The sequence below is a fragment of the Mesoplodon bidens genome, assembly GCF_964165515.1.
Source record: "Mesoplodon bidens genome assembly, chromosome: 1".
Taxonomy (NCBI): Eukaryota; Metazoa; Chordata; class Mammalia; order Artiodactyla; family Ziphiidae; genus Mesoplodon; species Mesoplodon bidens.
In genome coordinates this window covers 34010602-34023997 of record NC_138176.1, presented here as the reverse complement: position 1 = coordinate 34023997, position 13396 = coordinate 34010602, and the positions used below count along the sequence as shown (strand labels likewise).

Here is a 13396-nt window from a genome sequence, read left to right as displayed (position 1 = left end):
AAGGGCTTGCAACTTTTCACCTGAGGAGTTTTTCTCAACCCCTGCAGGACAGGCCAGAAGTGCCAAGGAATTTTCACCCCTGAGAGCAGCCTTCAACCAATGACAAATGGAAGCTGAAGGATACATACATATACCAACTGTGGTAGGCTGTAAAATGTCCTCTGAAGATATCAGGCCCTGAAACTTGAATTTTATGTTGTAGAGCCAAAGGTATGATTAAGGATCTTGAGATGGGGAGATGATTCTTGAGTGTCCAGGTGGGCCCTAAATGCAATCACATGTGTTCTTACGAGCCTAGGCAGAGAGAGATTTCACACAGAAGAGGAGGAGGCGTTGCCACAGAGGCAGAGAGTGTAGTGATGTAGCAACAAGTCAAGGAGTGCCAGCAGCCATCAGAAGGGGGAAGAGGCAAGGAGCAGATTCTCCCCTAGAGCCTCTAGAGGGAGGGTGACCCTGCTCACTGCATGATTCCAGGGGTACTGATTTCAGACTTCTGTCCCCTAGACCTGTGAGAGAATAAGTTTCTGTTGTTTTCAGCCACCAAATTTGTGGTGATTTGTTACAGCGGCCATAGAACACTAATATACCAACATTTATACTAATGAGTATACCAATGTCCTCACTCCTGAGAAGCAGTACAACCCTGAGGCATCTTCCACATTGTCTCCAGCAGTCTACAAAAGGGTAGAGCCCCACCTGCAGAGGTAACTTACCCATCAGCCCACTCTTACAGGCCTTCTCTTCCCAGTCTCACTTCCTTACTCTGCTATCAGTGGTTCCAGGTCTCTCCTTCAAGATAAACCACATACTCTCAAATCCTTGTGTATTAGTTTCCTGGAGCTGCTGTAACAAAATACCATAAATTGTGTGGCTTAAAACAACAGAATTTTATTCTCTCACAGTTCTGGAGGCCAGAAGTTGGAAATACAGTAAAGGTGTTGGTGCAATTGGTTCCTCTTCAGGGTTCTGAGGAAAAGTCTATTCCATGCATCCCTCCTAGCTTCTGGTGATAGCTGGCAATCCATGGCATTCTTTGGTTTGTAAATGCATCACTCCAGTCTCTGCCTCCATCTTTACATAGCATTCTCCCTGTGTCTCTGTGTCTTCACGTGGCCATCTTCCCCTCATATAAGAACACTGGTTATATTGGATCAAGAACCCACTCTGATGACCATATCACAACTTAATTACATGTGCAAAGACCCTATTTCCAAATAAAGTCACATTTGTAGGTACTAGGGATGTGAATTTTAGTATCTTTTGTGGGGCACACAATTCAACTCATAACACCTTGACTCGGTCAAATTCGGGGACCCCCAACCTAAGACAATTATCATTTATGAAGCACTTTTTATATTTCCCTAAATATAATTATCTTACTTTATCCTCAATAATCTTATGAGATAAATATTGGCTCCATTTTAAAGTTAATAAATCTGAGGATTAGATACTTATAGTGTAGTCAAGTCGGTGTTATATCAGGTGGGAAATGTAATAAGATGCCAGTCCCATCAGTGGGAGTGGTTTTCAGCAAAAGAGATCAAATACCTTAAGTTTTTTTCTCTAATCTGCAATAATATAGACAGGAAACAATTAAAGAGGGATTCTCCTAGGACTGTGATATATGTTCTTTTCTATTTAAGACTTTTGTTGATAAATTAAACTTCTAAGACTTGACGTTTCCTCTTTCTTTACTTGCATCGACTGTTCAGAGCCACTCTTTTTTTTTTTTTTTGCATTACGTGGGCTTCTCACTGCCGTGGCCTCTCCCGTTGTGGAGCACAGGCTCTGGATGCGCAGGCCCAGCAGCCATGGCTCACAGGCCTAGCCGCTCCGCGGCATGTGGGATCTTCCCGGACCAGGGCATGAACCCGTGTCCCCTGCATCGGCAGGTGGACTCTCAACCACTGCGCCACCAGGGAAGCCCAGAGAGCCACTCTTTATTTATTCATTGCTTTCCAAAATCTGTGGGGAAGGGGAAGTAGATTCCATGCACAAAGTCATGTCCAGTTTCTGATACTCCCTTTGGCAGCAATAGTTGCTCACTCTCCTCTCTGTACCAGACTCTGCTAGGAGCTCTCTGTAAACCAATATTCTGTAAAACAAGGACACATTGTCTCAGCCTCTATGCTAAAGCTGCTGGAAAGTATGCTGAGCAGGGAAGAGACTGTAGAATGAAACGAACATCTAAGGTATCCTGTATATCATTTTCATACCTCTCACAATGCTACCCCTGCTTATTGTAATATTTTCTACTCCATCTATCACCAAAGGTCAAGTCCTTCCCCTGGTCACAAGTCTGAAAATACTTCCACTTATGGGCATATCCACATACACTCCGAAGACCTGTTTAGGTGGCATTTATGCTTCTGATTGCTTTCCTTCATTTTCCAAGCTGACGCTGCTGATTATAATTAAAATCCTCTCGGGTGAATAAATGGATACATAACTGAATTAAGTGGATATTTATGAATAGATTGATGAGAGGTCTGGATGATCCAAAATATCTCCTCCAACATCTGTCACATTAGAAAGAAGATAAAGATCTGACCCTGAGCAATCCCTCTCTTGGGCCCATTAGGAGCAAAATGACTTTTTAATATTCTATTTAGGACTTTTTAATATCCAGAAAAAGGGGAATGGGTGGGTTCTGGAGGTGGCAAAAATGGGAAGTGGAGGAGGGGAAGGACATAGGTGAAAGAGGCTCCAAAACAGCTAGGTTTTAGACATAAGACGTGTGTATATCATAACATGATGATAATTTCAGTAGGCGTATGAGTTACCTATTTCTGCTTAACAAATTACCCTAAAAGTTAACAACTTAAAACAATAATAAACATTTATTATTTCACACAGTGTCTGTGGATCTGGACTTTAGGAGTGGTTTATCAGGATGGTTCTGGTTCTGGAAGTTGCAATCTAGCTGTTGGTCAAGGCTGCAGTCGTATGAAGACTTTACTGAGGCTCAAGGATTAACTTCTAAGATGGCTCACTCATATGGCTCTTGGCAAGAAGCATCAGTTCCTTACTGGCTGTTGGCAGGAAGCTTCAGTTTCTTGCTACCATAGGGCTGCTTGAATGTCTTCATGACACAGCAACTGGCTTCCCCCAGAGCAAGTTATCCAAGAGAGAGCAAGAGGAAAACTCTAATGCCTTTTTAAGATCTAGTCTTGGAAGTCATCACTTCCACTGTTCAGTTTATTAAAAGTGAGTCACTTAATTCAGACCACTCCTAATGATAGGGGAGTTAGAGTTCACTTTTTTCTTTTTTCTTAGGCTGCGCCGTGTGTCTTGTGGGATCTTAGTTGCCCGACCAGGGATTGAACCTATGCCCTCAGCAGTGAAAGCGTGGATTTCTAACCACTGGACTGCCAGGGAATTCCCAGAGTTCACTTTTTTGAAGAGAAAATATCAAAAAATTTGTGGACATATTTCAAAAACATTAGTTTTGGGTTCAGTGAACATTTATTGAGCATCTTTACTGGGACCTGAGTAGGCACTGGAATTCAAACACAAGTTATTATCACCGATCGAAATTTTTATATAGATAGACAAGAGACAATTTTAGGATACAGGACATTACATGACTATGATAGGTTTAAAGCTGAATGGACATGTAGGTGAGATTTAAATCATGGACAGCATGAGGGACTGATTTTTCTACTGAGCAGACAATAAAAGTTATTTTGTAACCTGTAACCTGTGTAACTGCTCATTGATAAAACCTTGTAGGACCTGAACTGAGAACTAAATACCAAAGTACAGAAGTAGTAACATATTCCATCTTTTAACCCCAGACACTTAGGTCATTATTTTGTATCTACAAATAATCAATAAATATTTACTGTTTGGGGGGATTAAATTTAACTGATGAATTAAGATGAATTCTAGGTATAAATTTATATACCCCATTTGCTTGTTGTAGATTTTGATTACTGTGGCTCTTCTGGATGTTTTCTGTTACTTATTTCTTTGACATGGTCAGCTCTTTTCTCTAGAATTTAGAGCAGTCACAGGGGCACAAACTAGAGGCTCATGGGCCAGACTCTGCCAGAGGAATAGTTTTGTTTGGTTAAAATTGTGTGTGTGTGTGTGATATTTTTGACTGATTTTTTAATGCCTTTAGGTGGGGCATACACTCAGTATTCAGTCTCGGTTCCCCCACAGGCCCCACTACTTCCTGTTGTCTGATATCCATCAGCCTTACTGGTCCCTAAAGAAGCTTGAAATGTGGGACCCATGCATCTAGATTTTAAATCTCAGGATGGCACTACATAATCTTAGTTCAGCCTATTCTTTTTTTTTTTTTTGAATTTTTGAATTTTATTTTTTTATACAGCAGGTTCTTATTAGTTATCTATTTTATACATGTTAGTGTATATATATCACTCCCAATCTCCCAATTCATCACACCACCACCACCACCACCACCACTTTCCCCCATTGGTGTCCATACGTTTGTTCTCTACATCTGTGTCTGTATTTCTGCCCTGCAAACCAGTTCATCTGTACCATTTTTCTAGGTTCCACATAAGTGCATTAATATACGATATTTGTTTTTCTCTTTCTGACTGACTTCACTCTTATGACAGTGTCTAGACCCATCCACGTCTCTACAAATGACCCAATTTTGTTCCTCTTTATGGCTGAGTAATATTCCATTGTATATATGTGCCACATCTTCTTTATCCATTCGTCTGTCAATGGGCATTTAGGTTGCTTCCAAGACCCGGCTATTGTAAATAGTGCTGCAGTGAACATTGGGGTGCATGTGTCTTTTTGAATTATGGTTTTCTCTGGTTATATGCCCAGTAGTGGGATTGCTGGGTCATATGATAATTCTATTTTTAGTTTTTTAAGGACCCTCCATACTGTTCTCCATAGTGGCTGTATCCATTTACATTCCCACCAACAGTGCAAGAGGGTTCCCTTTTCTCCACACCCTCTCCAGCATTTGTTGTTTGTAGATTTTCTGGTGATGCCCCTTCTAACTGTGAGGTGTGAGATGATACCTCACGGTAGTTTTGATTTGCATTTCTCTAATAATTAGTGATGTTGAGCAGCTTTTCATGTGCTTCTTGGCCATCTGTATGTCTTCTTTGGAGAAATGTCTATTTAAGTCTTCTGCCCATTTTTTGATTGGGTTGTTTGTTTTTCTAATATTGAGCTGCATGAGCTGTTTATATATTTTGGAGATTAATCCTTTGTCAGTTGATACGTTTGCAAATATTTTCTCCCATTCTAAGGGTTGTCTTTTCATCTTATTTGTAGTTTCCTTTGCTTTGCAAAAGGTTTTAAGTTTCATTAGGTCTCATTTGTTTATTTTTGCTTTTATTTCCATTACTCCAGGAGGTGGATCAGAAAAGATCTTGCTGCTTTCCCTGCCTAGCGCAGCCATGGCTCGTGGTCCCAAGAAGCACCTGAAGCGCGTAGCAGCTCCAAAGCATTGGATGCTGGATAAACTGACTGGTGTGTTTGCTCCTCGTCCATCTACCGGTCCCCACAAGCTGAGGGAATGTCTCCCCATAATTATTTTCCTAAGGAACAGACTTAAATATGCCCTAACAGGAGATGAAGTAAAGAAGATCTGCATGCAACGTTTCATTAAGATTGATGGCAAGGTCCGCACTGATATAACCTACCCTGCTGGTTTTATGGATGTCATCAGCATTGACAAGACTGGAGAGAATTTTCGTCTGATCTATGACACCAAGGGTTGCTTTGCTGTTCATCGTATTACACCTGAGGAGGCCAAGTATAAGTTATGCAAAGTGAGAAGGATCTTTGTGGGGACAAAAGGAATCCCTCATCTGGTGACCCATGATGCTCGCACCATCCGCTACCCTGATCCCCTCATCAAGGTGAATGACACCATTCAGATTGATTTGGAGACTGGCAAGATTACTGATTTCATCAAATTTGACACTGGTAACCTGTGCATGGTGACTGGAGGTGCTAACCTGGGAAGAATTGGTGTGATCACTAACCGGGAGAGACATCCTGGTTCTTTTGATGTAGTTCATGTGAAAGATGCCAACGGCAATAGCTTTGCCACCCGGCTCTCCAACATTTTCGTTATTGGCAAAGGCAACAAACCATGGATCTCTCTTCCTCGTGGAAAGGGTATCCGCCTTACCATTGCTGAAGAGAGAGACAGGAGACTGGCAGCCAAACAGAGCAGTGGATAAAATGATCTCTAAATGACGTGATTGGGAAAGTCTTTGTACTTAGAAATGATGCTACATAATTAAAAGCCTCTTTAGTGTTAAAAAAAATAAAAAAGATCTTGCTGTGATTTATGTCAAAGAGTGTTCTTCCTATGTTTCCTCTAAGAGTTTTATAGTGTCTGGTCTTACATTTAGGTCTCTAATCCATTTGAGTTTTTTTTTTTTTTGCAGTACGCAGGCCTCCCACCGCTGTGGCCTCTTCCATTGCGGAGCACAGGCTCCGGATGCACAGGCTCAGCAGCCATGGCTCACGGGCCCAGCCGCTCCGCAGCATGTGGGATCCTTGCGGACCGGGGCACGAACCCGAGTCCCCTGCACCGGCAGGCAGACTCTCAACCACTGTGCCACCAGGGAAGCCCTTGAGTTTATTTTTGTGTATGGTGTTAGGGAGTGTCCTCATTTCCTTCTTTTACATGTAGCTGTCCAGTTTTCCCAGCACTGCTTATTGAAGAGACTGTCTTTTCTGCACTGTATATCCTTGCCTCCTTGTCATAGATTAGTTGACCATAGGTGCGTGGGTTTATCTCTGGGCTTTCTATCCTGTTCTATTGATCTGTATTTCTGTTTTTGTGCCAGTACCATGTTGTCTTGATTACTGTAGCTTTGTAGTATAGTCTGAAGTCAGGGAGTCTGATTTCCTCCAGCTCCATTTTTTTTCCCTCAAGCCCACTTTGGTTATTCGGGTCTTTTGTGTCTCCATACAAATTTTAAGACTTTTTGTTCTACTTCTGTAAAAAATGCCACTGGTAATTTGATAAGGATTGCACTGAATCTGTAGATTGCTTTGTGTAGCATAGTCATTTTCACAATATTGATTCTTCCAATCCAAGAACATGGTATATCTCTCCATCTGTTTGTGTCATCTTTGATTTCTTTCATCAGTCTTATAGTTTTCTGAGTACAGGTCTTTTACCTCCTTAGGTAGGTTTATTCCTAGGTATTTTATTCTTTTTGTTGCAATGGTGAATGGGATTGTTTCCTTCGTTTCTCTTTCTGATCTTTTGTTGTTAGTGTATAGGAATGCAAGAGATTTCTGTGCATTAATCTTGTATCCTGCAACCTTACCAAATTCACTGATTAGCTCTAGTAGTTTTCTGGTGGCATCTTTAGGATTCTCTATGTATAGTACCGTGTCATCTGCAAACAGTGACAGTTTTACTTCTTCTTTTCCCATTTGGATTCCTTTTGTTTCTTTTTCTTCTCTGATTGCCATGGCTAGGACTTCCAAAACTATATTGAATAATAGTGGCGAGAGTGGACATCCTTGTCTTGTTCCTGATCTTAGAGGAAATGCTTTCAGTTTTTCACCATTGAGAATGATGTTTGCTGTGTGTTTGTTGTATATGGCCTTTATTATGTTGAGGTAGGTTCCCTCTCTGCTCACTTTCTGGAGAGTTTTTATCATAAATGGGTGTTGAATTTTGTCAAAAGCTTTATTTGCATCTATTGAGATGATCATATGGTTTTTATCCTTCAATTTGTTAATATGGTGTATCACATTGATTGATTTGCATATATTGAAGAATCCCTTGCATCCCTGGGATAAATCCCACTTGATCATGGTGTATGATCTTTTTAATGTGTTGTTGGATTCTGTTTGCTAGTATTTTGTTGAGGATTTTTGCGTCTATATTCATCAGTGATATTGGTCTGTAATTTTCTTTTTTTGTAGTATCTTTGTCTGGTTTTGGTATCAGGGTGATGGCGTCCTCATAGCATGAGTTTGGGAGTGTTTCTTCCTCTGCAATTTTTGGAAGTGTTTGAGAAGGATTGGTGTTAGCTCTTCTCTAAATGTTTGATAGAATTCACCCATGAAGCCATCTGGTCCTGGACTTTTGTTTGTTGGAAGATTTTTTTTTTGTTGTTGTTGTTTTTGCGGTATGCGGGCCTCTCACTGTTGTGGCCTCTCCCGTTGCGGAGCACAGGCTCCGGACGCGCAGGCCCAGCGGCCATGGCTCACGGGCCCAGCTGCTCCGCGGCATGTGGGATCCTCCCGGACCGGGGCACGAACCCATGTCCCCTGCATCGGCAGGCGGACTCTCAACCACTGCGCCACCAGGGAAGCCCTGTTGGAAGATTTTTAATCACAGTTTCAATTTCATTACTTGTGATTGGTCTGTTCATATTTTCTATTTCTTCCTGGTTCAGTCTTGGAAGGTTATACATTTCTAAGAATTTGTCCATTTCTTCCAGGTTGTCCATTTTATTGGCATAGAGTTGCTTGCAGTAGTCTCTTAGGATGCTTTGTATTTCTGTGGTGTCCATTGTAACTTCTCCTTTTTCATTTCTAATTTTATTGATTTGAGTTCTCTCCCTCTTTTTCATGATGAGCCTGGCTAAAGGTTTATCAGTTTTGTTTATTTTCTCAAAGAACCACCTTTTAGTTTTATTGATCTTTGCTATTGTTTTCTTTGTTTATATTTCTTTTATTTCTGTTCTGATCTTTATGAATTCTTTCCTTCTACTAACTTTGGGTTTTGTTTGTTCTTCTTTCTCTAGTTCCTTTAGGTGTAAGATTAGATTGTTTATTTGAGATTTTTCTTGTTTCTTGAGGTAGGTTATATTGCTACAAACTTCCCTCTTAGAACTGCTTTTGCTGCGTCCCATAGGTTTGGATCATCATGTTTTCATTGTAATTTGTCTCTAGGTATTTTTTTATTTCCTCTTTGATTTCTTAAGTGATCTCTTAGTTATTTAGTAACGTATTGTTTAGCCTCCATGTGTTTGTGTTTTTTACATGTTTTCCCTGTAATTTACTTCTAATCTCATAGCGTTGTGGTCGGAAAAGATGCTTGATATGATCTTAATTTTCTTAAATTTACCAAGGCTTGATTTGTGACCCAAGATGTGATCTATCCTGGAGAATGTTCCGTGTGCACTTGAGAAAAACTGTAATCTGCTGTTTTTGGATAGAATGTGCTATAAATATCTATTAAATCTATCTAGTCTATTGTATCATTTAAAGCTTGTGTTTCCTTATTAATTTTCTGTCTGGATGATCTGACCTTTGGTGTAAGTGAGGTGTTAAAGTCCCCCACTATTATTGTGTTACTGTCGATTTACTCTTTTATAATTCTTAGCAGTTGCCTTATGTACTGAGGTGCTCCTATGTTGGGTGCATATATATTTATAATTGTTATATCTTCTTGGATTGATCCCTTGATCATTATGTAGTGTCCTTCCTTGTCTCTTGTAACATTCTTTATTTCAAAGTCTATTTTATCTGATATGAGTATTGCTACTCCAGCTTTCTTTTTTTTTTTTTTTTTTTCTTTCAGTACACGGGCCTCTCAGTGTTGTGACCTCTCCTGTTGTGGAGCACAGGCTCCAGATGCACAGGCTCAGCGGCCATGGCTCACAGGCGTAGCCACTCCGCGGCATGAGGGATCTTCCCAGACCGGGGCATGAACCCGTGTCCCCTGCATCGGCAGGCGGACTGTCAACCACTGCGCCACCAGGGAAGCCCTTGGCACTGTTTTTAACATAGTTGTTCTGTGTATATCTGTATACTAATCATGCTCTGTATATCTAACCTGTTGTTACTGTTTGTTACATAGTTCTTCATCTTGGTTATTATATATTTACTCCAATTCAGGGTTGTCTCCAGTTCTTTTCCACCTCACACAAGAACAGCAACAGCAACACTGGCACACTTTAATGAGCATCCTCTAACATATCCTCTTAGGGACAAGAGAGAAATTCCTTTGAAGGGTATAACCAGGAGTGGACTTTTTGGGTCATAGGTTATGCACGTACTTGATTTGACTAAGTCATGCCAGCTGGATCATCAGAATAACTCAGTTATCAGAGGTTTTCTGTTTTATGATTACCTCATCCCCACTGCTCTCCAACAAAGCATCCTAGAATCTTCTATTCAATTCTATTTTCTCCTGTATCCCTTTTATCCTTCACACATCCATTGTGAGCAAGCCACTGGGGTTCTCCTCTCCCCCAGTAGCCTAGATCCAGATCCAGTTTATCACATTCCCCTTCAGGAATTTACAACACACAGTTGTATACTAAAGATAATTGTCATCTTCTAAAGGAGGTTTCTGTTTACTTTTCTTAAACACTTAAAACCCTGTGCCCATAATCTTTATACTTCTCCATGATCCCCTTTCAACTCACAAATATTTCTTAGGATTATCTAATCACTAAGGTGGACTACAAGCAGGTTGGACAAAGAAATTTTTGACTTAGTCTCAAAAGAAGAAATGTAAATGGCTAATATGGGAGTGGGGTGGGGGGGGAGGGAGGTCCAGCTTCATTAGTAGTACTTTCTTTTTTTTAAATAAATTTATTTATTTATGTATTTATTTATTTATGGATGTGTTGGGTCTTCATTGCTGCACTTGGGCTTCCTCTAGTTGCGGCAAGTGGGGGCTACTCTTCATTGTGGTGTGTGGGCTTCTCATTGAGGTGGCTTCTCGTTGCGGAGCACGGGCCCTAGGCACTTGGGCTTCAGTAGTTGTGACACATGGGCTCAGTAGTTGTGGCTCACGGGCTCTAGAGCGCAGGCTCAGTAGTTGTGGCCCACAGGCTTAGCTGCTCCGCAGCATGTGAGATCTTCCCAGACCAGGGCTCGAACCCATGTCCCCTGCATTGGCAGGCAGATTTTTAACCACTGTGCCACTAGGGAAGTCCAATAGTACTTTTCAAAGAAAAGTAGTTTGAAATAATTAAGAGAAGTCCTTTTACTGATATAAAGTTGGGGAGTTTTTTAAAGAGATATAATCTATCTTTGGTGAGGTTTCAGGAAGATGGGCGCTTACACACAATGCTGGTAGGGAATGTAAAACTGTACAACCTTTTCACAAAGCAATTTGAAAATGTGTATCAAGGATCAAATAGTGACTTCACAGTGCAGAAAACTGGAAGGCATCATCTTGAATAAGTTATTAAAGTTAATATCACAAGTATTGGGATAAACCCGTATTATGCGCCTCCTGCTACAATGCATGAAAACACATCACTTCGGTAGTATTCTTACTAAAAATGTATAACCTGAATTGAATTATGAGGAAACAATGAAACCAAACCTAAACTGAGGGATCTTATAAAACAGCTGGCCAATCTTCTTCAAAAGTGTCAAGGTCATTCAGAATCAGCTACATAATTTACAGAGCCCTGGTAAAATTCAAATGTGAAATTTTCAAAATTTCTTTAAAAATGAAGAATTTCAAGACAACAATAACAGAGTATTAAATCAAATGTGCAGGGCAGGGCCCTGTGCCCTGAGTTAGCCCTGAGGTCATGAAAGACAAAGAAAGACTGAGAAACTGTCCTGCACTGGAGGGGTAGAAGGAGACATGAAAACTGAAAGGAATGCTTGATCCTGCACCAGAGCAAGCACATTAGTGGGACAAAGTGAAATATTTAAGTAAGGTCTATAGATTAGGTAATAGTATGATAGCAATGTTTCATTATTTTGATAATTGTATTGTGGTTACGTTAGATATTAATATTTGGGGAATCTAAATGAAGAGCGTATGGAAATACCTTGTGCTGTTTTTGCAAATTTTTGTAAGTCTCAAATTATTTCAAAATAAGTAAAAGTACACGATGTGGGAGATCAGTGGGCATTGGAGTACTCACTGAAATTGTCTTGGAAAATAGAGCTTAAAGCTGGGTTTTGTATACATTTATTTATTTATTTTTGGCTGCATTGGGTCTTCGTTTTTGCAGCGAGCTTTCTCTAGCTGCAGCCAGCGGGGGCTACTCTTCGTTGCGGTGCGCGGACTTCTCATTGCGGTGTCTTCTCTTGTTGCGGAGCACGGGTTCTAGGTGCGTGGGCTTCAGTAGTTGTGGCGCATGGGCTTCAGTAGTTGTGGTGCACGGGCTTCAGTAGTTGTGGTGTACAGGCTTAGTTGCTCGACGGCATGTGGGATCTTCCTGGACCAGGGCTCAAACCCGTATCCCCTGCGTTGGCAGGCAGATTCCTAACCACTGTGCCAGCACGGAAGTCCCAAAGCTGGGTTTTGGATAATGGATGAGAATTTAATGGATAGAAAGGAGATTTAATTGGACATAGGAAAAAAACATGTAAAGGAAAGCAAAATCTTTGGCTTTCAAGTCTAATAAAAAAATAAAATGTATATTTATATGATTTCAGATAAATTTTCCTGAGAAAATAGCCAAAGATATGTATAGATATTTATATACAGTGAATCAAACTGCACCAGTGTTTATAACAGTAAACAATTGGAAGACATCAAAATGTCCAATAATGGGGTGGGTTAGATAAGCTTTTTTTCATCCACAGATTAGGAAACAACACAGCAAATTAAATCATCTATAAAAGAGTATTCAATTAATATTGAATTTGATTAGTGCTGGGTAGAGGGATTGTGGCTTTTTAAAGGTTTTTCTGTTTATGTTTTATTGCAAAATGGCTTCCTGTTATACTTTTGTTATCAAAATACAGACATCACTGAAAAAATGAGAAATATTTAACCTACTTCAGGTCTGGCCCCAAACATTTCTGAAAATACTAACACTTAACAAATGTTAGTCCTCCTTATAGTGAATTCATGTAAAAACTCTCATTTGAGGGCCTCCCTGGTGGCGCAGTGGTTGGAGAGTCCGCCTGCCAATGCAGGGGATGCGGGTTCGTGCCCCGGTCCGGGAAGATCCCACATGCCGCGGAGCGGCTGGGCCCGTGAGCCATGGCCGCTGAGCCTGCGCGTCTGGAGCCTGTGCTCCTCAACGGGAGAGGCCACAACAGTGAGACACCTGTGCACCGCAAAAACAAAACAAAACAAAACAAAACAAAAACTCATTTGATTATAGCAGTACCAACTATTTGCAGAACAGATCATTGTTTTTGTAAGTCTGTGCATAGTCTTTAAATGTAGGCTTGTAGATGCTTTTTTCTCCAAATGTAGCTGAATGCCCTCTTGCAGCATAAAAAATATTTGCAACTCTTGCTTCTTCACAATTCATAGCTATGACATGTATTTGCAAGTGCTTTTCAGACTATTCTTTTAAAGAATTGCCATTTAATCAATTTTAAAATATCATAAAAAGAAGTATTAAAATCCAAAAAACTCCATCATTCTCTTTTCATATCTATACTTTTTGACCATTATCAAGCTAGAGATGCAGATTTTATATGTCATTATAATTATGATATGCAATTGTGTATCTCTACCTTTTATTTAATATTATTT

At 40.4% G+C, this 13396-nt stretch overlaps 1 protein-coding gene across 2 annotated transcripts in view; it reads left to right on the top strand.

Annotated features, from left to right (window-relative positions):
* Nucleotides 1-6269, top strand: part of LOC308616043 (small ribosomal subunit protein eS4-like) — a 10196-nt gene extending 3927 nt beyond the window's left edge. Inside the window, exons 1-2 of one of the 2 annotated variants that reach the window (XM_081232020.1) lie at nt 216-257; nt 5350-6269. In XM_081232020.1, coding sequence (XP_081088146.1) covers nt 239-257; nt 5350-6188 — 858 coding nt within the window. In that variant the 5' untranslated portion in view covers nt 216-238 and the 3' untranslated portion in view covers nt 6189-6269. Of the gene's footprint in view, nt 1-215; nt 258-5349 lie in introns of those variants that run through there. The other variant, XM_081232021.1, reaches the window with a different exon arrangement.
* Nucleotides 6270-13396: the final 7127 nt, after the last annotated feature.